The sequence below is a fragment of the Hemiscyllium ocellatum genome, chromosome 5 (assembly GCF_020745735.1).
Source record: "Hemiscyllium ocellatum isolate sHemOce1 chromosome 5, sHemOce1.pat.X.cur, whole genome shotgun sequence".
NCBI classification, from domain to species: domain Eukaryota; kingdom Metazoa; phylum Chordata; class Chondrichthyes; order Orectolobiformes; family Hemiscylliidae; genus Hemiscyllium; species Hemiscyllium ocellatum.
Genome location: NC_083405.1, coordinates 83001868 through 83029695, shown reverse-complemented (window position 1 = coordinate 83029695; position 27828 = coordinate 83001868). Strand labels below are relative to the sequence as shown.

General features: G+C 40.7%; 1 protein-coding gene across 5 annotated transcripts in view; it reads left to right on the top strand.

The window, feature by feature from the left end:
- akap9 (A kinase (PRKA) anchor protein 9) overlaps positions 1-27828 on the top strand; it is a 242384-nt gene that overhangs the window by 45025 nt on the left and 169531 nt on the right. For all 5 annotated transcript variants that reach the window (XM_060824926.1, XM_060824923.1, XM_060824925.1 and 2 more), the window contains 3 exons: positions 3088-3258; positions 9873-10028; positions 22433-22630. In XM_060824926.1, the coding sequence (XP_060680909.1) occupies positions 3088-3258; positions 9873-10028; positions 22433-22630 (525 nt within the window). The remainder of the gene's footprint in view (positions 1-3087; positions 3259-9872; positions 10029-22432; positions 22631-27828) is intronic.

Sequence of the window (27828 nt, the reverse complement as noted above, 5' to 3'; positions counted from 1 at the left end):
CAGCCTATGTCCATGTGAAGGAAGACCTGAACAACATTCATGCTTTGGTGATAAGTAATGTTTTCCCGGACCAATGACCATCCCTGTCAAGCAAGAATCCTCTTGATGTAGTGCATAGTGGCAGCAGTGTGTACCATCTATAAGATACACTGTACCATGTCACAAATAATCATTGGACAGCAACACTAGACCTATGACCTCTACCACCTAGAAGGATAAGGGCAACATTAAATATGGGTATGCCATCACATGAAAATTCTTCTCCAAGCTGCATATTATCTTGGCTTCAAACTATATCATCGCTCCTTCAGTGTCATTGGGTCAAATACCTAGAATTCCCTCCTTCACTGCACTGTGGGGTTGTCCCTACATACCAAGGACTGTGGCTGCTAATCACTACTTTCTACAGGGTGACTATGGGTGAGCATTAAATCTGACCTAGCTAGCAATGCCCACATCCCAAAATCAACTTCATAAATTTCAAAAAGAAGAGAGTTATTTTATCAGTTTTTATAGATGCTTGATAGAAAGCATCCTATCTGGATGCATCAGAGCTTGGTATATCAACTACTCTGCCCAAGACCACAAGAAATTAAGAGTTGTGAACGCAGCCTAGTCCATCGCATAAACAAGCCTTCCATCTATTGATGCCCTCTGTACTTCTCACTACCTCAAGAAAACAGCCAACATAACCAGAGACCACTTTTACTCCAGTTATACTTTCTTCCAGCCTCTTCCATTGGGCAGAAGATAAAAAAGTTTGAAAACACATACCAACAGATTCAAAAACAGCTTCTTTCTGACTGTTATCAGACTTTTGAACAGAACTCTCATATATTAAAGTTAGTCTTTCTCTACAGCAGTAACACTATACTCTGTATTCCCTTCTATTATCCTGATGTACTTGTATAAGTATGATTTACCTGGATAGAATGCAAAACCATTCTTTTCATTCTGTCTCAGTACATGTGACAATAATAAATCAAATCCACTCAAATCATTACAGAAATTGGTCAATTGTCTGTCTGGTAAATAAAGTGGAATGCTAAATTTTGACACCTGTGGATTCAAAATGATTTCTCTCATCACTCTAACTAATGCAAAAGCTCTTCCTAAAGAATATAGCCCAATTTTTTTTAAAGTCTAAATGCAGCACTGATGAGCAATTCAAGAAAGGCTCTCAGAGTGATATACAAGAGTGGTTGCAAAACATTCTTAAGTCTGTTGAAGCAGAGAAAGATTGGAGTATAAGCAGGATTAGGCCTTTTGCATGTTGAAGCTTCCTCTATTATTCAAGATATTTTCCAGTAACACTGTTCAGAGATATTATAACACACTTTTGGAACAGATGCAACTTGAATCCAGGTCTCCTAATGCTAGCACTGCCCCACAACAGCCCTTAACTCATCCATTCAGTGTTTTTCTAATCAATCTATTCAGAGATGTTATTACAAACCTCTGGAACAGATGGGATTTAAACCTGGGTCTCCTGGCTCAGAGGTAGGAGCACTACCACTGCACCAGAACAGCCCTCACCTCTGCCATTCAATACAATCATGGCTGATCTAGCTCAGCTGCACTTTCTGCAGTAACCCATTATTCTTCACCATCCTAGTTTCTTTAATTTCATCTGTGCTGCCCCTGATCTGGCCTGATACTTGCACTAAGTGTTAAAATTGAAGTTTTTATTTGCTCCAACTGGTATTCATATGCCTCAATACACAAATTCAACCGAAGACACACTGGAATTTTTTGGGGCTGTTTTAACCATTGTGAGTAGCAGATGGTTAACAATGTCTATTAACATGGTTAACTAACATTCTTTGATAGTTTAATGCATAACCTACATACTAACTTTAGTGTTGTGAATTGCTTGACTAGCTCACTCTGAGAGCAAGGTATATTTCTTCAGTGTTTATTGCAACTTTTAACAATGCAGTTATCATTTTAATGTATCAACTAAGTGAATAATGTATCTTTTTTGAAAGTGGAATACCTATATTTTCCAAATTAAGGAGATGGTTAAATTTCTTCCTAACGGAGTTTGCAGTGTTCTAATTTATACCAGATTTATATCAAATATCACTGCTTTCAACCTCAAATGCATAATTGGTCATTGTTATTAAACATTTTAAAAATTAAAAAATTTAAAATAAAAGTTATATTTCTCTGGAACTATCATTATGCTTAACTTTTCAACTTCTGCTTTTCAGCAGGTCATACGTATTGTAGTTTAATATTTTCAAAATGCTGCATTTTGTTGTAGTCTCCTTCTTTCCAAAGTTCATGAATGGGAACAATTCTGCAGATGTTAGCAAGCTTCTGCATATTTCATTCAAATAATTACTGTTCAAATGTGAATCCAAACTCTTGAGTTGTTACCTTCAGGGGATTGCAACCTAGGTCCATCTGATCCTACTGACATTTGTGCATGCACATCTACCAGCAGGATCTAATGATAAGGATCTAGGATTTTAAGTCTCATTTCCTTAGAGGCCAAGTATACAATGACACTGATCCCTTGCAGTGAGTTAGCATTACAAAGACCAAGTACTGAATATTAGGTTTTCCAGTTCGAATAGTTCAGTGTCACAGTGCCCAGCCATTGGAGGACCTGAAATTATTCGGTAAGATAATGGAAAGTTGTCAACCTCCTGCCAGTTTTGAAAAAATTTGGGCATGTCTTAGGTAATATTTTCCAATTTTTATCCTCATGATTTAATTTTTCAGCGTGACAAGTAGATTATGTATACTGCGCATAGATTTTATTCTCTGAAGACTTGGTAATATTATTGCCATGTTGTAATAGTTCATAAAAGTATTCACCTGAAATAATATAGAATTAATAACGTTATTTTGTGCCTTGACCACCAAAGTGCTGTGAATCGAAAGACAAACCTATCATGCAGCTTTTGAAATGCAAATTGCTAACAATGGTTTCTATAGTGATAAATTGCTACTAGCTGCATGTATTAATATTAAATCAACCTCTATGAAAATATTTTTTCTCGATTTATGCCTTTTCCTTAAAGATCTTTAAAGCAATGTATCACTGTACAGGGTTCTAATTCATTTTAATTGCTTCAGGAAGAGGATTTTAGTATATCAAGAACCTGTTCTGAGCATGATGCGCAGCCCTTTCAGACAAGACTTGAAATAATGGAGGAAGATTTAACTGCTAAACAACAAGAGATTGAAGAGCTGAACAGAGAGCTGGAAGAGCTGAGAGGGGTATTTGGTAAAGAAGGTTTTCAGCAGGTAAATTTCCATTCTTCCCTTTTGTGCATTTCTTCTTTTTTAAAGCATGTGTACTTGATCTATTTTTGGCGTTTTGAAAAAAGCCTTAGTAAAATATTGAAGATTTTTCCTGGTCTAAGAATTTTTCAAAATCCTTTGGTTTAATACTAAATTAAATATAATGCATTTTTAAAGGCAAAATTTGAAGTCTTGTTTGTAATTCAGTATAGTGACCTCACTGTTCAAGCATAGTTTGTAAAGAGATGAAAAGCATTTTAAATGAAGAAACTGTATTACTGTTTCTCTGATATCGTTGAACTCATCTCAGATTCATGCAACTTATGGTTTCTAATGAATATTCTGCTAGTGTTTATATTAATCATTTTGATATAATCCATTACTAAGATTTACATCTAGCATTGCATATTCAAAATTTAGAATTGTCTGAATGGAAGAGACTTGCAAACTAAGATTTTTAATACAGTATATTCCAAAACATTTCAATCCTGTTAAAGAAAGTAAGTTTTTGAACTCACACTTACATCTTGTCTTTGTTTTAGAGTCAGAAGTGCATTGTGGAAGTTTACTAAGATCTTGGTGTAGAGTTTATGAATCTCTATTTCCTAGTACTAACTTTGCTTTACTTAAGTTCACTGGTGCTGCAATTTCTGTTATTGGAATCAAATCACCTTGGTTGTAAAAGTAATATAAAATACATTATTTTATGTATTAGACTATGCATGCTTGATTTCTATTTTGCTTTATAATGTATAAAATATCCTTTGGTACATGTAGGATGTCAAGCCATTTTTAGTAGGGAAAGAATTCCGTTCAAAGTTGTAGGACATAACAGTTGACTACTTATTTAATTGAAGGCTGCATTTATTTTTGTTTATGTTTTGTGCACTTTTCATTTTCTTTCTTTTGATGAATCCTTTCATTCTAATGCCCTGATGCTTGTGTGGTTCTTTTCAGTATAATAAAAACATCAGATGTATCAACACCCATTTACTTTAATACTTACTTTGAGTCCTTAACTTTTCTGGTTTACATTTGTGGTATCTTAAAAGATCATTAGCAAACTTTCTAAATCTATTTCTAAAGCATTTGCATATTTTCTAAACCTATTTGGTAATTCAGTTTCCTCTTATGTCTCATACGCATGCCATCCTTCAGTGACATTATCCAAAAAGATGCAGTTTCTGCATGTGCAGTGGTGGTACCTAGCTTTTTTATTCACTAATGCGATATGAGCACTGGCTGGGCCAGCATTTGTTGCCCATCCATATTCACCATTGGATATAACTCAGTGCTTGCCCTGCCCATTTCAGAGGACTGGTAAGAGTGAACAATGCTGCTGTGGGTTTGGCCAAATTGGGTAAGGGTAGTCCTTCCCTAAGCCACATTTGTGAATGAGATGTATTTTCACAAAATCGACAGTAGTTATCGTCATTGTTAGACTTGAAATTACAATTTTGTTGTTGAATCAGCACATTGAGATTTGAACCTAGGTCCCCAGAACATTACTCTGGGGTTCTAGATTTCTCAAATAGCGAAAATATTACTAGACCATTGTCATCCCATTACCAATCACATAACCGTTATTCTTGATCTCTAAATTGTCAACTTGCTTATCTGACATCTAATACTAACTGAGCAAAGATTTATGTCAGTGAAATATAAGAAAAGCTGAAACCATTGTATTTTCAACTCTCATCACAGACTCCACTCCCCTGCTACTAATTTCATTGCCTCCTCCTCTGAGCTCTCTGAAGCTGAATATTTCATAACGTTGGTGTCATATTTGACTCCAAGAAATGCTTTCAACGCCACAACCTGCCTTAAGAACGTAGAAGCAGGACCTTGTTTCCAACATAGCATCTATTCCAGCCTCAACTCCTATGCTGCTAACATCCTGACTTGTGCCTTTGTTATCTCTAAATGTGTCTCTTTTAATGTACTTGTGGCTGGGTACCCACAATTTATCTGCAGTATTTTTAAGATCATCCAAAATTCTGTTTCTCATATTCTAACAGAGGAGGTTCTAGAGATGCTTCATTGTGATTTGGACATGCTGAATTAATGAACAAATGCATGGTAGATGAAGTATATTGTGGTTAAATGTGAGGTTATTCAATTTGGTAGCAAAAGCAGGAGGACAGATTATCTGAATGATGATTGATTGAGGAATGAGGAGGTACGCCGACCTTCATAGTATGCAGATTCAAGTATGGGAGCAGGGATGTCTTGTTGAGACCACACCTGAAGTCTTGCGTACAGTTTTGGCCTCCGTATCTGAGGGAGGATGTTCTGGCTATAGAGGGATTATAAGAAAGGTTTTCCAAATTGATTGCTGGGATTGCAGGACTGTGAAGAAAGACTGGAGTTTAGAAGAATGAGGAGCATCTCATAGAAACCTATAAAATTCTAGACAGGGCACATATAGAAAGGATGTTGCCAACGAAGAGGGATTCCAGAATCAGGGGTCACAATCAAAAGATTTTTGGTAGACCACTTAAGATTAAGTTGAGCAGATATCTTTTTCTCCCAGAGAGTGGCGAGCCTATGGAATTTTGTGCCACAGAAAGTGGTTGAGACCAAAACGTTGAATGATTTCAAGAAGGAGTGAGAAATAGTTCTAAGGGCTAAAGGGCTGAAAGGGTAAGGAGATAAAGTGGGCACACGATACTGAGTTCGATGATCAGCCATGATCATATTGACTAGCAGATCAAACTCAAAAGGCTGAATAGCCTACTCCTGCCCCAATTTTCTATGTTTCTCTGTCTGTCTTGCCATTCTGTCTGGGCTCATTAACCTTCGCTGGATCTTAAATTTTAAAATTCTAAGCCTGCTTTTCAAATCTCTTCATGGCCTAGCATCGCTCCCATCTATGTAGTCTCTTCCAGTCCAACAATCCTCTTGTTTCTTCATTTCTTAAATTCTGACCTCTTGACAAAATCTACGAGTGGTAATGAATGCAAAGTATTCCGCCAGGAGGTCGGTGACAAGTGGGGTCCCGCAGGGATCTGTTCTTGGCCCACTGCTCTTTTTAGTTTTTATAAATGACTTGGACGAAGAAGTGAAAGGTTGGGATAGTAAGTTTGCCAATGACACAATGGCCACTAGTGTTGTAGATTGTGTCAAGGGCTGTTGCAGGCTACAACGGGACATTGACAGGATGCAGAGCTGTGCTGAGAAGTGCTAGAAAGAGTTCAACCTGGTTAAATGTGAAGTGATTCATTTTGAAAGATCGAATTTGAATGCTGAATACAGGGTTAAAGACAAGATTCTTGGCAGTGTGGAGGAACAGCGGGATCTTGGGGTCCACATAGATCCCTCAAATTTGCCACCCAAGTTGATAGGGTTGTTAAGAAGGCATGTGGTGTTTTGGCTTTCATTACAGGGGATTGACTTTAAGAGCCGTGAGGTTTTGCTGCAGCTGTATAAAACCCTGGTTAGACCACACTTGGAATATTGTGTTTAGTTCTGGTCTCCTCATTATAGGAAGGATGTAGATGCTTTCAAAAGGGTGCAGAGGAGATTTGCCAGGATGCTGCCTGCGTTGGAGGGCTTGTCTTATGAAGGGAGTTTGAGTAAGCTAGGGCTTTTCACACTGGAGAGAAGAAGGAAGAGAGGTGACTTGGTAGATGTATACACGGTAATGAGAGGCATAGACAGAGTAGCCAACCATAGATGTTTCTCTGGGCAGAAATGGCTGCCATGAGGAGTCGTAATTTTAAGGTGATTGGATGAAGGTATGGGGAGATGTCAGAGGTAGGTTCTTTACACAGAGATTGGTGGGTGTGTGGAATGCATTGACAGTGTAGTAGTAGAGTCAGAGACATTAGGGACATTTAGCCAACTGCTGGAAAAGCACATGGATGGCAATAAATTTGAGGGGTCTGTAGGGTGGGTTCATCTTAGATTAAGATGAATGCTCAGCACAATGTTGTGGGCCGAAGGACCTAATCTGTGCTGTACTGTTCAATGTTCTATGTTCTAAAATCCGATTTTAGTCATTCCCGAGTTGTGACCATGACTTCAGCTGCCTGGGTCCTAAGTAATTGAATTCCCTTCCTGAACCTTGCTGCCTCTCTTTACACCTTTGAAGATGCACCTTCAAGGGTACTTATTTGACCAGGCTTTTGTTCATCTGCCCAGGTATATCATTGTATGGCTCAGTGCCATATATTTTTTCATGATACTTGAGCAAAGTATCTTGTGATGCTTTATTATATTAAGCACACTGTATAAAAACACATTCTGTTCATGGGATGTCAGTGTTGCTGGCTAGGCCAGTAGTTATTGTACATCCCGAACCACATTGCTGTGTGTCTGAAGTTACATGTAAGCTGGACCAAATAAGCACAGCAGTTTTACTTCCCAAATGATATTAGTGAACTACATGAGTTTTTATACCAATTGGCAGTGGTTACATGGTCATCATTAGTCTAGCCTTTTATTCTAAATTTTTATTGAATTCAAATTCCACCAGATGGCATGGTGAGATTTGAAACCATTTCCTTGGAACAGAAGTCTGGGATTTTGGATTATTAATGTGGTGACATTACCTGCATCTTAATAAAGACATGTTATTTGTGATGAGATAATACAGGTTTCTGGGTCCTTCGAGCCTGCTCCGCCATTAGAGTCATAGAGTCACACAGCATGGGAAACAGGTCCTTCAACCCAACTCATCTGTGCCGACTAGGTATCCTAAATTGAATTAGTCCAATTTCCTGCGTTTGGCCCATATTCTTCTCGACCTTTCCTATCCAATGCCTTGAAAATGTTGTAATTATAGCTGCCTCTACCACTTCCTCTGGCAACTCATTCCATATATGCACCACCCTCTGTGTGAAGACATTGCTCCTCAGGGGGTCCCTTTTTAAATCTTGCCCCTCTCAGTTTAAACCTATGCCCTAAACCCCTACCCTGGAAAAGACCTTGGCTAATCACCTTATCTATCACCTTATAAACCTCAATAGGTCTCCCCTCAGCCTCCTGTGCTCCAGGGCTAAAAGTCCCAGCCTATTCAGCCTCTCATTTTCCAGTTTAATAACATCCATCCTTTAGCAGGGCAACTATTGTACACAGTATTCCAAATGTGGCCTTATCAATGTTGTACAACTGCAACATGACATCCCAACTTCTGTACTCAGTGATCTGATTGATGAAGGCAAATGTGCCAAACGCCACCTTTACCATGCTATATACCTGTGATGCGACTTTCAGAGAACTGTGTACCTGCCACCCCTAGGTCTCTCTGTTTGACAGCACTCTCCAGAGCCCTCCCATTAACTGTGTAAATCCTGCTCTGGTTTGCCTTACCAAAATGCAACAACTCTCATTTATCTAAATTAAACTCCATCTGCCATTCCTAAGACCATCAGACATTGGAGTGGAAGCAAGACCACTCCGCCATTTAATCATGGCTGATGGGCACTTCAATTAAGACCATAAGACATAGGAGTGGAAATAAGGCCATTCGGCCCATCGAGTCCATTCAATCATGGCTGATGGGCATTTCAACTCCACTTACCAGCATCCTCCCTGTGGCCCTTAATTCCTTGTGACATCAAGAATTTATCAATCTCTGCCTTGAAGATATTTAGCGTCCCGGCCTCCACTGCACTCTGCGGCAAAGAATTCCACAGGCCCACCACCCTCTGGCTGAAGAAATGTCTCCGTATTTCTGTTCTGAATTGACCCCCTCTAATTCTAAGGCTGTGTCCACGGGTCCTAGTCTCCTCGCCTAACGGAAACAATTTCCTAGCGTCCACCCTTTCCAAGCCATGTATTATCTTGTAAGTTTCTATTAAATCTCCCCTTAATCTTCTAAACTCCAATCTTGTTACTTTACATTTCTCCTATAACCGATAACCAATCAGTCTGAACCTACGTCCGATTCCTGATGACTTCCAATCCTGCCAGCCGTGCATGTGGCTGGAATGCTGAATTCACCGAAAATTCTGACACTGTTAATATGAGTGTGCAAAACTATGTAATGACTTATTTGAGCTATTAAAGTACCGTTTGTTTTTGTCTGCTCTTTCATTCTTTCCATTTCCCTGCCTTTCCTTGTACCTCATTGCTTCCATCTCTCAGAACTTTACAATGAGCAAGAGTGGGATCAACAGAGGAAGATAACAAGAATGGCTACAGGTGGGGAGGGTGGGTGGAATTGTGGAGGGTGAATTTAGAGGAAGGGTCTGGAATGGAAATAGCAAAGCCAGAGAGTCACTCAAGGAAACAGCAATCAGGAGGGGTGATGAATCGAGAGAGTAGAATGATGCAAGCAGGAGGGTTTGAGAAGAAGTTTGTGAGCAGGAGAGTTGGTGGTAATTTGCTTCAGGAAAGAGACTAACCTTGCCCAGAAAGTGTACAAAAACAAAATTATGATAGCACTATTTGGGAAACCTTCCTAATTTATCAACAACTTCAAATGAAAATACATTTATTCAAATGTACTTCAGAATAGGTATAGAGAGATGTGTTTATATCTGTCCGCTGTGTCATCAGTGCAGTATGAAAATAGTTAAAAGTCGTAATTGATGGCGTTATTTATTTTTTATAATTGTATTATTTGTAATTAATCATTCTTTTTATGTTTTATAATTGTATTCTTTACACAGCTACAGGACTTTGAAGCTGCAGTCAAGCAGAGAGATGGTATTATTACTCAGCTTACTGCTAATCTACAGCAAGCTAGGAAAGAAAAGGATGAGATTCTACAAGAATTTTTGGACTTAACAGAGCAAAGTCAAAAACTAAAAATTCAGTTTCAACAGGTAAAATTAACTATTACCAGTCGAGTTAAAATATTGCGAAAGAGATGATTTATATACAAGTGTGCAAGCTGTTAATTTAGCACTCTGGTATACCTATTACTAGTTGAGCATAGAGTATTAAGTTCCACCTCCACTCCAGAATACAAATTCACAATCTGCTGATACTGTAGTTCTATAGTGAGATACTAACTTTTACATTGAGATGGATGAACTTGCCGTGACATTATTTTAACAAGAGCAAGGCATTGACATGGTGTTTTCATCAATGTTCCTTCCTCAAGGAGCATCGCATTACGGTAGTGAATCAGTTATAGAGTCATAGAGATGTACAGCATGGAAACAGAACCTTAAATCCAAACCAATCTAGTCCCACCTGCCAGCAACTGGCCCATATCCCTCCAAACCCTTCCTATTCATATACCCATCCAAATGCCTCTTAAATGTTGCAATTGTATCAGCCTCCACCACATCCTCTGGCAGCTCATTCCATACACGTACCACCCTCTGCGTGAAAATATTGCCCCTTAGGTCTCTTTTATATCTTTCCCCTCTCACCCTAAACCTATGCCCTTTAGCTCTGGACACCCCAACCCAGGGAAAAGTCATTGTCTATTTATCCTATCCATGCCCCTCATAATTTTGTAAACCTCTATCAAAGTCACCCCTCAGCCTCCGACGCTCCAGGGAAAACAACTCCAGCCTTTTCAGCCCCTCCCTGTAGCTCAGATCCTCCAACCTTGGCAACATCCTTGTGAATCTTTTCTGAACCCTTTCAAGTTTCACAACATCTTTCCGTTAGGAAGGAGACCAGAATTGCATGCAATATTCCAACAGTGGCCTAACCAATGTCCTGTACAGCCGCAACATGACCTCCCAACTCCTGTACTCAATACTCTGACCAATAAAGGAAAGCATACCAAATGCCTCCTTCACTATCCTATCTACCTGCGACTCCACTTTCAAGGAGCTACGAATCTGCACTCCAAGGTCTCTTTGTTCAGCAACACTCCCTAGGACCTTACCAATAAGTGTATAATTCCTGCTAAGATTTGCTTTCCCAAAATGCAGCATCTCGCATTTATCTGAATTAAACTCCATCTGCCACTTCTCAGCCCATTGGCCCATCTGGTCCAGATCCTGTTGTAGTCTGACGTAACCCTCTTTGCTGTCCACTACACCTCCAATTTTGGTGTCATCTGCAAACTTGCTAACTATACCTCTTATGCTCGCATTCAAATCATTAATGTAAATGACAAAAAGTAGAGGGCCCAGCACCGATCCTTGTGGCACTTCACTCGTCACAGGCCTCCAGTCTGAAAAACAACCCTCCACCACCATCCTCTGTCTTCTACTTTTGAGCCAGTTTTGTCTCCAAACAGCTTGTTCTCCCTGTATTCCATGAGATCTAACCTTGCTAATCAGTCTCCCATGGGGAACCTTGTTGAACGCCTTACTGAAGTCCATATAGATCACATCTCCTGCTCTGCCCTCATCAATCTTCTTTGTTACTTCTTCAAAAAACTCAATCAAGTTTGTGAGACATGATTTCCCACGCCCAAAGCCATGTTGACTATCCCGAATCAATCCTTGCCTTTCTAAATGCAGGTACATCCTGTCCCTCGGGATTCCCTCCAACAACTTGCCCACCACAGAGGTCAGACTCACTGGTCTATAGTTCCCTGACTTGTCTTTACCGCCCTTCTTGAACAGTGGCACCATGTTTGCCAACATCCAGTCTTCCGGCACCTCACCTGTGACTGCCGATGATACAAATATCTCAGCAAGAGGCCCAGCAATCACTTCTCTAGCTTCCCACAGAGTTCTCAGATACACCTGATCAGGTCCTGGGGATGTATCCACCTTTATCGGTTTCAAGACATCCAACACTTCCTTCTCTGTAATCTGGACATTTTGCAAGATGTCACCATCTATTTCCCAACAGTCTATATCTTCCATATCCTTTTCCACAGTAAATATTCATTTAGTATCTCCCCCATTTGCTGATCTTTGAGGAACCCTATTCTCTCCCTAGTTACCCTTTTGTCCTTAATATATTTTAAAAAACCCTTTGGATTCTCCTTAATTCTGTTTGCCAAAGCTATTTCATGTCCCTGTTTTGTCCTCCTGATTTCCCTCTTCAGTATACTCCTACTTTCTTTATACTCTTATAAGGATTCACTCGATCTATCCTGTCTATACCTGATATATGCTTCCTTCTTTTTCTTAACCAAACCCTCAATTTCTTTAGTCATCCAGCATTCCCTTTTACCCTGACAGGAACATACTTTCTCTGGATTTTTGTTATCTCATTTCTGAAGACTTCCCATTTTCCAACCATCCCTTTACCTGCAAACATCTGCCTCCAATCAGCTTTCAAAAGTTCTTGCCTAATACCATCAAAAGTGGCCTTTCTCCAATTTAGGACTTCAACTTTTAGATCTGATCTATCCTTTTCCATTACTATTTTAAAACCAGTGGAATTATGGTTTCTGGCCCCAAAGTGATCTCCCACTGACACCTCAGTCACGTGCCCTACCTTATTTTCCAAGAGTATGTTAAATTTTGTACCTTCTCTAGTAGGTGCATCCACATACTGAATCAGAAAATTGTCTTGTACACACTTAAGAAATTCCTCTCCATTTAAACCTTTAACACTATGGCAATCCCAGTCAATGTTTGGAAAGTTAAAATTCCCCTACCATAACTACCCTATTATTCTTACAGATAGCTGAGATCTCCTTACAAGTTTGTTTCTCAATTTTCCTCTGACTGTTTGGTGGTGGCGGGGGGGTCTATAATACAATCCCAATAATGTGATCATCCCTTTCTTATTTCTCAGTTGCACCCAAATCACTTCCCTGGTTGTATTTGCAGGAATATCCTCCCTCAGCACAGCTGTAATGCTGTCCCTTATCAAGAATGCCACTCCCCCTCCTTTCTTGCCTCTCTTTCTATCCTTCCTGTAGCATTTGTATCCTGGAATATTAAGCTGCCAGTCCTGCCCATCCTTGAGTTGAAAAATGTGATGCTGAAAAAACACAGCAGGCCAAGCAGCATCCGAGGAGCAGGAGAATCGACGTTTCGGGCATAAGCCCTTCTTCAGGAATGAGGCTGGTGTGCCAAATAGGCTGAGATAAAGGTTAGGGGGGAGGAAATTTGGGGGAGGGGAGCTGGGAATATGATAGGTGGAATGGGGTGAGGGTGATAGGCCAGAGACGGGATGGGGGGGCGGAGAGGTTGGGGAGAAGATTGCAGGTCAAGAGGGCGGTGCTGAATCCGGGGTTTGGGACTGAGATAAGGTGAAGGGAGGGGAAATGCGGAAGCTGGAGAAATCTGCATTCATCCCGTGTCATTGGAGGGTTCCTAGGCGGAAGATGAGGCGCTCTTCCTCCAGGCGTCGTGTGGTCAGGGTCTGGCGATGGAGGAGACCAAGGAACTGCATGTCCTTGGCGGAGTGAGAAGGGGAAGTTAAAGTGTTCAGCCACGGGGCGGTTGAGTTGGTTGGTGCGGGTGTCCCAGAGGTGTTCCCTGAAACATTCCGCAAGTAGGCGGCCTGTCTCCCCAATGTAGAGGAGACCATGTCGGGTGCAACGGATACAGTAAATGATGTGTAAATGAGGTACAGGTGAATTTGTGACGGATATGGAAGGATCCATTGGGGCCTTGGAGGGAGGTGAGGTGGGAAATGTGGGCGCAAGTTTTGCACTTCTTGCGGTAGCAGGGGAAGGTGCTGGGAGTGAAGATTGGATTGGTGGGGGGTGTGCACCTGACGAGGGAGTCGCAGGAGTAATCTCTCCGGAACGCTGATAGGAATGGGGAGGGAAATATATCCCTGGTGGTGGGGTCTGTTTGGAGGTGGCAGAAATCAGATAAGTTAATTGCTGTTTTTAAGTCTGTCCAAGAGAAAGGCTGAAGTAGTGAGTATAGTGGATTCTTTCTTAATTATATGTTTTTTGGAGATAAGTCTCTTGATTGAACAAAATATAAGCCATAGCTATTAATTTAACTTGGGGCAGTGTTTGTAGAGGAATAAGACAGTATTATTTTCTGGGTCTGTAGATTGTGAAGGAGCAAAAATGGCCTTTGCAATGAAAAGTACTTCTTGTCAGATGTGGGAGTTTAAAGAGAGTTTAAGGGTTACTGCAGATTATATCAGCCACAAATGCTTTTGGATGCGAATCTTATCAGATCGAGTGGATTGGTTGGAGAGACAGATAGAAGCGATGAAGAAATTGCAACAGCAACAGTATGTGATGGATGGCAGTTATAGGAAGGGGGGAAAGTCTCAGATACAGTCACATAGATGGGCTAACTCCAGGAAGGGTGAGAGAGGTTAGCACCGAGAGCAGGAGTCTTTTGTGGATATACCCATTTCAAACAGGTATGCTGCTTTAGAAAATGTATGGGGTGATGGATTCTCAGGGGAACGTAGAACTAACAGCCAAGTTTCTGGTATTGTGACTGGCTCTAACGCAATGAGGGGTATGTCGGCTTCCAAGAGATCAATTGTGCTAGGGGATTCTGTAGTCAGAGGTACAGACAGACATTTCTGTGGCCAGGAGAGAAAAAGCAGAATGGTGTGTTGTTTTCCTGGTGCCAGGATCAAGGATGTCTCAGAGAGGGTGCAGAATGTTCTCACGGGAGAGAGGGGCCAGCATTGTCCACATTAGAAAGGAAAAGGTTGAGACTCTGAAGGGAGATTACAGAAAGTTAGGCAGAAATTTAAAAAAGAGGTCCTCAAGGGTAGTAATATCTGGATTACTCCCAGTGCTACGAGCTAGTGAGGGCAGGAATAGGAGAATATAGCAGATGAATGTATGGCTGAGGAGCTGGTGTATGGGAGAAGGATTCACATTTTGGGATAATTGGAAGCTGTTTTGGGGTAGAAGTGACCTGTACAAGTAGGACAGATTGCACCTAAATTGGAAGGGGACTAGTATACTGGCAGGAAAACTTGCTAGAACTGCTTGGGAGGATTTAAACTAGTAAGGTGGTGGTGGTGGGGGAAGACCTGGGGAGATAGTGAGGAAAGAGATCAATCTGAGGTTGGTACAGCTGAGAACAGAACTGAGTCAAACAGTCAGGGCAGGCAGGTAGGACTAATAAATTAAAATGCATTTATTTCAATGCAAGGGGCCTAACAGGGAAGGCAGATGAACTCAGGACATGGTTAGGAACATGGGACTGGGATATCGTAATAATTACAGAAACATGGCTCAACCTGTCCACCCCTTTCACCCTCGCAACGTGCAGCCCTCCGCTCCAAACCCAACTTCACCATCAAACCGGCAGACAAGGGAGGTGCAGTGGTAGTTTGGCGCACCGATCTTTACACTGCTGGAGCTAGACACCAACTCGCAGACACCTCCTCCTACTGCCCCATTGACCATGACCCCCACCTCCCACCACAAAACCATCATCTCCCAGACCATCCATAACCTCATCACCTCAGGAGATCTCCCATCCACCGCCTTTAGCCTCATAGTGCCACAACCCCGCACCGCCCGTTTCTACCTCCTGTCCAAAATCCACAAACCCAAATGCCCCGGCCGACCCATTGTCTCAGCCTGCTCCTGCCCCACTGAACTCATCTCTGCATACCTCAATACGGTCCTGTCCCCCTTAGTCCAAAAACTCCCCACCTACGGTCGGAACACCACCCACCCCCTTCACCTCCTCCATGATTTTCACTTCCCCGATCTCCAAAGCCTTATCTTCACTATAGACATCCAGTCCATGTACACCTCCATCCCCCATCATGAAGGACTCAAAGCCCTCCACTACTTACTCTCCCGTCGACCCAACTAGTACCCTTCCATTGACACCCTCCTTCAACTGATTGAACTGGTCCGCACTCTTAACAACTTCTCCTTCCAATCCTCCCACTTCCTCCAAACCAAAGGAGTAGCCATGGGCACCCGCATGGGCCCCAGCTATGCCTGCCTCTTCGTCGGATATGTGGAACAGTCCATCTTCCGCACCTACACTGGCACCGCCCCCCACCTTTTCCTCCGCTACATTGATGATTGTATTGGCGCTACCTTGTGCTCCCACGAGGAGGTTGAACAGTTCATCCACTTTACTAACACCTTCCACCCCGATCTCAAATGTACCTGGACCATCCCAGACTCCTTCCTCCCCTTCCTAGACCTCTCCATTTCTATCTCGGGTGACGGAGAACACAGACATTTACTACAAACTGACCGACTCCCACAGCTACCGAGATTACACCTCCTCCCACCATGCCCCCTGTAAAAATTCCATCCCATATTCCCAATTCCTTCGTCTCCGCCACATCTGCTCCAAGGAGGACCAATTCCACTACCGAACAACCCAAATGGCCACCTTCTTCAAAGACCGCAATTTCCCCTCCGACATGGTCGACGATGCTCTCCACCACATTTCCTCCACTTCCTGCACCTCCGCCCTTGAATCCCGCCCCTCCAATTGCCACCAGGACAGAATCCCACTGGTCCTCACCTTCCACCCCACCAACCTCCGGATACATCACATCATCCTCCATCATTTCTGCCACCTCCAAACAGACCCCACCACCAGGGAAACAGAATGCTACTTCGAGTCCAAGGTGGCTCATCGTTGCTGAGTTTCTCAGCAGATTTAGGATTCCCTGTGGAGAGAATCAGAATATTCTGGGTCAAAGAGGACTCTTCTTTGCTGAGTTTCTCCGCCACTTGGTTATTGTTTCAGATCTTCAGTATCTGCAGTACTCTCCTTTTATTTAAATATTACCCAGCTGTGGGAATCATACATTATTTATTCAGAATGCGAAATATCACCCAGTTACTTTGTCAATATACTTTTATTGTATACTTTGTCAGGTGACAAAGCTTCCTGCCACAAAAAGCAAACTTAAGCTACTGCAAGAATAGTTGGACAACAAGTCAGTAGGTATCATTTTGTTTTTAAATTAGTCACCAAAAATCATACTTCACCTTTATGTGCTGAATTAACACAGAATTCGATCCATACAAAATGAGGAAAATAAAAGCCAGAAAAATTAACTACCACACTGCTAAAATTTGAAGTGTTACAATAAAGAGACCTCATTACCACTGGATTCGCAACACAGTGAACTTAAAACGTTCACTAAGCCTCAAAAATGCTCAACGCTCCTAACCAGACTACAAATAACTGATTTTGGACACTAAGTTTATAATGTAAACACAAGTTAACAATTTATTGTTAAGAATCCAACTTTAGCAAAACACAAATAAACTACAAGACAATCTAATTAGCATCTATGATCTAAGCCCAATCGTCTTGGATAGAAACCCTCATCCTCTCACTGACAGAGAAATACAGTTGAAAAATAAATTGAAAATAAAATAAAAGCATCATGAATTGCCAGTTCAGCAATCATTACCAGACCTTCTTGAAATTTTTGAATGAAGGCTCATGTTACAGGCATGCAGGACGATATATTGTGATTGAATGCTGAAGTCACCAGTCAATGCTAACATCTTCTCCAGACACGTGGAAACTTCCTTACTTACTACTTACAGTTTGTTTATTTGTTCAGAAATTTCAACAAGTCAGTAACTATAGAGAGCAAAACCCAAAAAAAACCAACATAGTCCAGTGGCTCCGAAGTAAAACTGCCTCCTGTCCAAAATCAAGTCAGAGCTAGTTAACTCTTATTCCTTTTCTCCCCAACATTGTGTGTGTTTGGTTGGCCAGCACCTGTCCGCCCCGGATTGATCAATTCAACACTCGACAAGTTGTCAGTCCATGAGCATGAAAACATCTCAGTGGCGTTGAATGTATAGTATTTGTAAAGTAATAATAAACCCGCATTTATCTTTTCATGCCAGTTTCCAACAGCTAACATTTGTCTTTTGCTCTAACATTTTTTAAAAACAAGCTGCCATTCAAAGTTCAACTGGCAATTTTAATTCTGTTTCAAACCAAAAATGAAAAAAATAAATGAAATACAATTATAGTCTGAAGAAAGTCACTTCAGTAGATTTTTAAAGAAAGATGATTTCCCTCGCTGAAAAATCTTCTGTGTTCGTTTAATTTTCTGCACCTTGCTAGAGTATACAACTTACACATGAAGGAAAGTTACCAGAGATGACACGAGACCATCCTTCACTTTCTTCAACAAGGAACAAAGAAGCTATTAATGCCAATGAATGAACTGGAAGGCATACATGTACATTCAGCAGAACATTTACCTTTGAGGAAATCCATCACAGACCTAGACTAGAAGCCTATGTATAGAAAACTGGTTAGCAAACAGGAAACTAAGAGTAAGAATGCATGAGCCTTTTTCCTGAATGACAGGTGGGGCACCACAGCAAGCATCAGCACCTCAGCTATCCACAATATACATATTAATGATTTAGATGAGGGAACTAAATGTAATATCTCAAAATTTGCAGATGACACAAAGTTGGGTGGGAAGGTGAGCCATGAGGAGCATGCGGACATGTTGCAGTGTGATTTGGAAAGCTGAGTAAGAGGGTACATGCATTATAAGTAGATGCAGTATAAGTTGGATAAATATGAGGTCATCCACACTGGTAGCAAAAAACAGGGAGGTAGATTATTTGAATGGATGTACAATGAGAGAGGGGGATGTTCATCGAGCTTTGGTCTTCCTCACAAATCGGTCAAAGAAAGTATGCATATAGGTGCAGCAGGCAGTAAATAAGGCAAACTGTACATTGACCTTCATAGCCAGAGGTTTTGAATATGGAAACAAGAATATAATGCTGCAACTACACAAGGCTTTGGTTGATGACACACTTAGGATATTGATGAGTTGGGTTTAATTTATCTGATGAAGGATTATTCACTCTTTGTGCCCAAGCTGTTGGAATAACCTCAAATTATTCTGAGGCCACACCAAGAATATTGTCTGCAGTTTGTCTCCTTATCGGGAGGAAGGTTGCTCTTACTGTTAAGGGAGTGAAGAGAAGTTTTACCAAATTGATTCATGGGATGGCAGGCACGAGGTATGATTTAGTATAAAACTTTTAGCAGCTTACATGCAGGAAGGACTTTTGCAAAAATGGGGGAGTCCAGAACTAGCATTATAGTTTAAGTTTAACCTTTAAGTAAACCTTTTAAGACAGAGACAATGAGAAATTTCTTCACTTGGAGAGTGGTGAGCCCTGTGGGAATCAGTGTCGCATAAAGTGGTTGAGGCCAAAACATTGCATTTACGAGGAAGGAGTAGATATAGCTCTTAAAGCTGAAGGTGCGTATTTGTGTTGAGTGAGTGTGTGTGTGTGTGTGTGTGTGTGTGTGTGTGTGTGTGTGTGTGTGTGTGTGTGTGTGTTCGTTCACACACGCGCCCTGGTCAAATAGGATATGTAACTCCACGATCAGCATCATCATAATGAATATCAAAGCATGCTCAAAGGGTCAAATGGCTTCTGGGTTTCTATGGCTGTGCTCCCCTGTTGGAGAATCAATGGTGAAATAGATTCAGTTGTGGGGGTCTTGAATGGAAACTACAGATTAGTAATTATCAATCAACAGCAAAAATAATTTGCATTACTCATAGCAAAAAGGTCACAAGGCAATTTACTAAACATAATTGGAAACAAGGTACTTAAGAAATATGAGAATAGGTGACCAAAAACAGGTAGAAGGGTTTACTGAGGGAATTCCAGAACTTGGGCTGAGGCACAATTATCAATGACGGGGCAAGAGAATTTGAGGATAGTGAAGAGGGAAACTCAGATCTTCAATCAGAGGAAAACACAGATCTTTAAGAATGGTAGGGATGGAGGACACTTTCGAGAAGAAGAAGGCAAGCCTGAAAGTTTTTAACCGTGAAGATAAGTATATTAAATTAAACGCAATGTCAATACAGGTCAACAAGCACATGGTTTTAGATGGCTGGATCAAACTTGGTACATGTTAAATTGCAGGCAGCAGAGATTCACATGAGCCCAAGCCTTACTAGGACAGAATTAGAATAGTTAAATCTGGAAATAACATTTCCAGACAACACTTAGGAATAGATGAATGACAATACCATGAGCCTGTAATAGCATCTTGGAAAATTCAACTTCAGGTACCACCAATCATTAAGTCTGAAAAGAGAAGTAAAATTGAGCATGAACAGCCATTGTTTAATGCCAGAATAATCGGAGGTCATTCCAACAATTTGTGGAAGTGCAAAATGTGAACAATTCTTCATTAGATAAAAAATGACAAATTGGGTTTAATTTATCTCAAATTCAACCCTTTAATTTAATTGCCAATTTACAATAAGTTACCAAGGTAATCAATAATGCTTGCGTCTAGCAATTAAAATTAAACAAATTGTTTGAGACAAATCGCTCCATAAAGTATTCGTCTATATATATAGCTACTTTCAAATCTTCAAGATATCCCAAAGTGAAGCAGACTTAAAGGTATTGATTTTAAGTATAGTCATCATTGCTTTGCAAACAAAAGTGACAGTCAATTTACACATGGCAAGGCCCCACAAGAAGCAAATGACAGAAGGGCAGTGTGAGAGAGAGAGAGAGAGATTTAAAAACAAAATGATACCTACTGACTTGTTGTCCAACTATTCTTGCAGTAGCTTAAGTTTGCTTTTTGTGGCAGGAAGCTTTGTCACCTGACAAAGTATACAATAAAAGTATATTGACAAAGTAACTGGGTGATATTTCCCATTCTGAATAAATAATGCATGATTCCCTCAGAGCTGGGTAATATTTAAACAAAAGGAGAGTACTGCAGATACTGAAGATCTGAAACAATAACCAAGTGGCGGAGAAACTCAGCAAAGAAGAGTCCTCTTTGATCCAGAATATTCTGCTTCTCTCCACAGGGAATCCTAAATCTGCTGAGAAACTCAGCAACGATGAGCCACCTTGGACTCGAAGTAGCATTCTATTTCTCTCCACAAATATTCCTAAACCTGCTGAGTTTCTCAACACTTTGTTTGTATTACTTGTAAGCATCCTTTCTCGAAGCTTGTCAACTTACAACACGGAGTGCCCAATACCGGTGAAACCCAGTGAGATTGGATAACTAGGTGTCTGTAGCTGATTGAAAGTATGGAAAATATTAGTTTGCTACTTCCTGCACATGAGCACTGAAAAGCTATTTATTGAAGCTTCACCCACGTAAACCTAATGGACTGCTGGACTCCTTGATCAGATCTTCCGGGAAAAGATCATTGTCAAATAAACTTTTCACTCTATCGTGTATTGAACAATGTAATATTCTCAATGTATGGAATTGCAAATTGCCAGATAACAATTAACAAATGAGCAACATACAAGCATAACTTGATGTATTTTTGAAATAATTTTTATTTTTGTATTGTGGTCATATCAACTTGCATTCTTGCATCATATTAGAACATTCCCTGCTCTACTAACTGAAATTTTAGTTTATGCCATCATTGGTACTGTGCATTATTTTCTGCAATTTATGTAAAAAAAATCCATGTTTCCTTGTGTTATTGCCTTTAACTCAATGCTAAATTAAAGTGTTAAATTAAATCTGCTTGATTTTAGACTTTTTCAGGTGCGTTTCTGTCTAGATGTATTCTTTAAAATTTAAAGTTTATACAGATTGGATAAGGTTAGACAACTTTCACTGACATATTCTGTGTATAGTGATCTCTTCTACTGCAACAATAAGAAATATCGCTTGACCTTACTGTAGATCTATAGCTTTAAATGTTGTACAGTATTAATAGAAATTAGATGGAGTTTGGAAGAGTAAGAGGTGACAATTGAAATATATAAGGTCCTGAAGATACTTGAGGGTGAATGTGGAAATGGTGTTTCCTTTGACGAAAGAATAGAACAAATGGGTCACTGTTTAAAAATAAGAGATTGCCCATTTAGGACACAGATCAGATTTTTTTCTGTCTGAGAAGTTGGTGAGTTTTTGAAATTTTCATCTTGAAAAGGTAGTGGCAGCAGAATCTTTGAATATTTTTAAGGCAGTATTGGGTAGGCTCTTAGTAAGCATCGGGCTGAAAGACTATTGAGGGGGGTTGGAATGTGGAGTTGCGTTTACTGTCAGACCAGCCATGATGATTTTAAATGGCAGCACAAGCTTGAAAGGCCAAGTGACCGTCCCCTACCTTGACTCCTAAACAATGTTTGCTATAGCCTCTATGGCTGCACAGATACTTGGAGGTCTCATGCACACTGTCTGGAATTTTGACATATTGGCTTCCACGTGCAGAATTCACTGCCACACTCAGAGTTTGCATAGTGGGGAAAAAGAAATTAGAAGGAACATAACTGCTAAACCATATGTCTACATGTTTATTCATTCATGAAAAATTTTGCCATTTTTGCATTTTATCACTTTATAAGGTAATTATAATTAGAAAAGCTATTTTATTTTGAAAAAATTAACAGCTTGATTAAATGCGTTTTCCCTCATATAAATTGCAGTTGCAAGCTAGTGAAGCTATGAGAAGTACGAATCATGGTACTACAACAGCTGACTTGATCCAGTCGAAACAGCAGCTTATCACGTATCAATTGCAGATTGATGAGCAGGAGCAACAGTTGAAAGCCTTCCAGAAAATGAATGATGAGTGTCAAAAACAAATTGAATATCTACAGAATCAACTTCAAGATTATGCAGTGGTATGTCTCTTTCTGAATATAAAAGCTAACACTGTTTTTAAGTAAAGAGTATTGTTCTTGTAAGAGAATCATTTAACATGACCCCAGCTTTCCAGATTCTGAGCAGAGACATGATTTATATTAATTTATTTAATAAAACAAATGTGATGACATTGTAGTAGTTTTATTCCAAAATCTATACTAGTTAATTAGTAACTGTTTCTGGATTATTTGTGAGTACAGTCAGTTCTTCCATAATGCGATAGTGGCATTCTTGTGCAAACCACTGTTAGAAATCACGCTTTAATGTGTTACAGCCAACACCTTTTAAAAGTTGGCACTTTTAAAAGGGAATCCTTAGAAGAATATAAAGTAAGTAGGAGTATACTTAAGAGGGAAATCAGGAGGGCAAAAAGGGGACATGAGGTAGCTTTGGCAAATAGAATTAAGGAGATTCCAGAGGGTTTTTACAAATAATTAAGGACAAAAGGGTAACTAGGGAGAGAATAGGGCCCCTCAAAGATCAGCAAGGCAGCCTTTGTGTGGATCCGCAGAAAATAGGGGAGATACTAAATGAGTATTTTGCATCAGTATTTACTGTGGAGAAGGATATGGAAGATATAGACTGTCGGGAAATAGATGGTGACATCTTGCAAAATGTCCAGATTACAGAGAAGGAAGTGTTGGATGTCTTGAAACCGATAAAGGTGGATAAATCCCCAGGACCTGATCAGATGTATCCGAGAACTCTGTGGGAAGCTAGAGAAGTGATTGCTGGGCCTCTTGCTGAGATATTTGTATCATCGATAGTCACAGGTGAGGTGCCGGAAGACTGGAGGTCGACAAACGTGGTGCCACTGTTTAAGAAGGGCGATAAAGACAAGCCAGAGAACTGTAGACCGGTGAGCCTGACGTTGGTGGTGGGCAAGTTGTTGGAGGGAATCCTGAGTGACAGGGTGTACACGTATTTGGAAAGGCAAGGACTGATTCGGGATAGTCAGCATGGCTTTGTGCGTGGGAAATCATGTCTCACAAACTTGATTGAGTTTTTGAAGAAGTAACAAAGAGTATTGATGAGGGCAGAACAGGAGATGTGCTCTATATGGACTTCAGTAGGGCGTTCAACAAGGTTCCCCATGGGAGACTGATTAGCAAGGTTAGATCTCATGGAATACAGGGAGAACTAGCTGTTTGGAGACAGGACTGGCTCAAAAGTAGAAGACAGAGGGTGGTGGAGGAGGGATTTTTTTAGACTGGAGGCCTGTGACGAGTGAAGCGTCACAAGTATCAGTGCTGGGCCCTCTACTTTTTGTCATTTACATAAATGATTTGGATGCGAGCATAAGAGGTACAGTTAGTAAGTTTGCAGATGACACCAAAATTGGAGGTGTAGTGGACAGCAAAGAGGGTTACCTCAGATTACAACAGGATCTGGACCAGATGGGCCAATGGGCTGAGAAGTGGCAGATGGAGTTTAATTCTGATAAATGCGAGATGCTGCATTTTGGGAAAACAAATCTTAGCAGGAATTATACACTTAATGGCAAGGTCCTAGGGAGTGTTGCTGAACAAAGAGACCTTGGAGTACAGGTTCGTAGCTCCTTGAAAGTGGAGTCGCAGGTAGGTAGGATAGTGAAGGAGGCATTTGGTATGCTTTCCTTTATTGGTCAGAGTATTGAGTACAGGAGGTCATGTTGCGGCTGTACAGGACATTGGTTAGGCCACTGTTGGAATGTTGCGTGCAATTCTGGTCTCCTGATCGGAAAGATGTTGTGAAACTTGAAAGGGTTCAGAATAGATTTACAAGGATGTTGCCAGGGTTGGAGGATCTGAGCTACAGGGAGAGGCCGAACAGGCTGGAGCTGTTTTCCCTGGAGCGTTGGAGGCTGAGGGGTGACCTTATAAATGTTTACAAAATTATGAGGGGCATGGATAGAGTAACTGGGTTCGGGGAGTGCAGAACTACAGGGCATAGGTTTAGGGTGAGAGGGGAAAGATATATAAGAGATCTAAGGGGCAACATTTTCACACAGAGGGTGGTACATAAATGGAATTAGCTGCCAGAGGAAGTGGTGGAGGCTGGTACAATTGCAACATTTAAGAGGCATTTGGATGTGTATCTGAATAGGAAGGGTTCAGAGGGATATGGTCTGGGTGCTGGCAGGTGGGACTAGATTAGGCTGGGATATCTGGTCGGCATGGACAGGTTGGGCCAACAGGTCTGTTTCCTTGCTGTCCGTCTCTATGACTCTAAACAGCGTTCCCAATTGCATTACAGCATATTTGCATTGACGAAATGCGCTTTATAACAAAACGACCTGCATTTTGATACTGCAAACTTAACCATTTGCTTTCATTTAACATTCCTGTAGAAGCCAATTCCATCTTCCCTTGCTTCAGGTTAAATGTAGATATCCTGCAAAAGAAATTTTTTTTTCCTCAACGATTTGTATTAGAAAGTTTAACTCCCTGGACTCTGTGTGGGTGTGTGTACAAGTTCAAATAAAATGCTGATCATATGATACCACACCCCACAGTATTTGAACTGAAGTCAGGTGTTGTATTTATTTTTATGTTGACTGTCAATTCTGGTTATTGTGGGGGTTATTTTCTTTTGCAAATTATAGTTATAGAATAACTAATCTAAGAGTTATTCTTTAGGATTAGAGTGAGAATATGATACTTATTTTCAAATAGTCTAACAAAAGAAACAGACCAGGTGTTGACCTGTTAATCTTGTATGACTATTTATTGGGAGTTATAATAAGGGCAGGAACAGGTCCTTCAGCCCACTGAGTCTGCACTGATTCCTAATCCTTATTTGGATTTGCTACTTATTGCACATGCATGGTTTCTATTCCTCTGTTTGCATCCTGTTCTTGTGTCTATTGAGACATACCTTACGTGTTGGTCATACATCTGCTTCCAACATTTCCACTGGCAGTGTGTTCCAGGCACTGGAAAGTGTGGAGAATTGTCCCTGCACTTCTCCTCTAAACCTCCACCCCACCCCACCCTCACCTTGAACCTGTGCCCTCTTGTAGTTGACATTTCCACCTTGGGAAAATACCTCTCATAATTTTGGAGGCGTCTGTCAGGTTTCCCCTCAGCCTTCATCTCTCCAGTGAAAACAATACAAGTTTATCCAACCTTTCCTTATAACTAAAACCTTCCCGACCAGGCAACAGCCTAGTAAACCTTCTCTGCTCCCTCTCCAAAGCATCCACGTCCTTCTGGTAGTGTGGCAACCAGAATTGCATGAAATATTCCAAATGTGGCCTTACTAAAGTTTTGTACAGCTCTATCACAGTCATATAGCATAGAAATAGACCCATCAGTCCAACTCATCACAATACAACTTGCCAGTTTTTATATTTGATGTCCTGGTTGATGAAGGCAAGTGTGCTGTAAGCTTTTTTGACTGCCTTATCCACCTAAGTTGCCATTTTCAATGATCTGCACATCTGAATGCCCAGATCTCTCTGTACATCAGTGCTCCTAACAGCTCTGCCGTTTATTGTATAATTTGCACCTGAATTTAATCTTTCAAAATGCATCACCTTGCACTTGTCTGGAGTGAATTCCATCTGCCATTTCTCTGCTCAAATCTGCAATCTAACTATATCCCACTGGAGCCTTTGACAGTCCCCCTCACTATCTGCAATTCTGCCAATTTTGGTGTCCACTGCAAAGTTACTAATCAGACCACCTATATTTTCCTCCAGATTATTTATATATATTACAACTAACAAAGGTCTCAGCACTGATTCCTGTGAAACACCACCAGTCACTGATCTCTATTCCAAAAACTTCCACTGCTTCTCTCTGTCAGGTTAGTCTTCATTTAGCCAGTTCACCCCAGATCCTATGAAAGTCTACCTTCATACCGGTCTGCCATGTGGTACCTTATCAAATTCCATGCTAATGTCTATGTAGACAACATCTACTGCCTTTCCCTCATCAATCATTCTTATCATCTCCTCAAAAAACTCAATCAAGTTGGTGAGATACGTCCTTCCCCCACACAAACCTATGAAACCTAACAAATAACAAGTCTATTAGCTTCTAAATGTGAATAAATTCTATCTCTCAGTATCTTCTCCCACAGTGTCTCCACTACTGACCGCTCACCAGCCTGTATTTACTTGGATCATCTCTGATTCCTTTCTTAAACAAAAGAACAACATTGGCCATTCTCCAGTCCTCTGGATCCATGCCTGAGGCCGAGGAGGTTGCAGAGATAACTGTTATGGCCCTTGCTGTTTCCTCCCTGATGTCCCACAGTATCCTGGGATAGATCCCATCTGGATCTGGGGTTTTGACTACCTTAATTTATTTCAAAACCGCCATCACTTCCTCCTTCATTATGTTGGCCTGCCTGAGAATATTCATTCACCTTTGCCAAACCTCCACATCCCTCATGTCCCTGTCTTTAGTGAACACCAATGGAAAGTACTCATTAAGGATCTTACCCATTTCCTCTAGCTCTGCACAAAACCTCTCTGATTTATCCTTGAGCGGACCAACTCTGTCCATAGCTATCCTCCTAATATATGTATAAAATGCTGTAGGATACTCTTTAATGCTGTTGGCCAAGGACATTTCATATCTCCTTTTAGCCTTCCTAACTTCCTGTTTGTACTCCCTCCCACTTTCTTTATATTCTTCAAGGACTTCATCTGTTTTTAGTTGCCTAGATCTTGGGTATGCTTCCAGTAAGCTGATAATTTCCCCTGTCGTCCAAGGTTCTTGAATCCTGCTATTCCTCTCCTTCATTTTCACAACATGCCAGTCGCGCATTCTAATCAAGTGATCCTTAAAAGACTTGTATCAGATGTACATTTATCCTCAAGCAATCTCCATTCTCCAGTTCTTGCCTAATTTGGTTATAGTTGGCATTCTCCCAGTTTAACATAACCAAGTATGCAGTAGACAATTTGGGTACAATCTTGCTGAATCTTCTGAGTCCTCTTTGCTTTTTCTTTTGCGGAAGTCACTGCTAAGTGTAGAGTAGAAAACCTTGAAATATGGCCTACATTAATTTTATTGCCTATTTGAAGAAAGTTCTATTTTAAAGCTTTGGCCATTCAAAATCAAACCTAGTAATTGAACAGATGCAGGAAGGAATGAATACCTTTTGGAGAAGCTACTTGACAGATTGAGGAGATATTGTGGAAATGAAATGCTTCTGGATTTGGTGTTGGGGTTCCTACTATTTT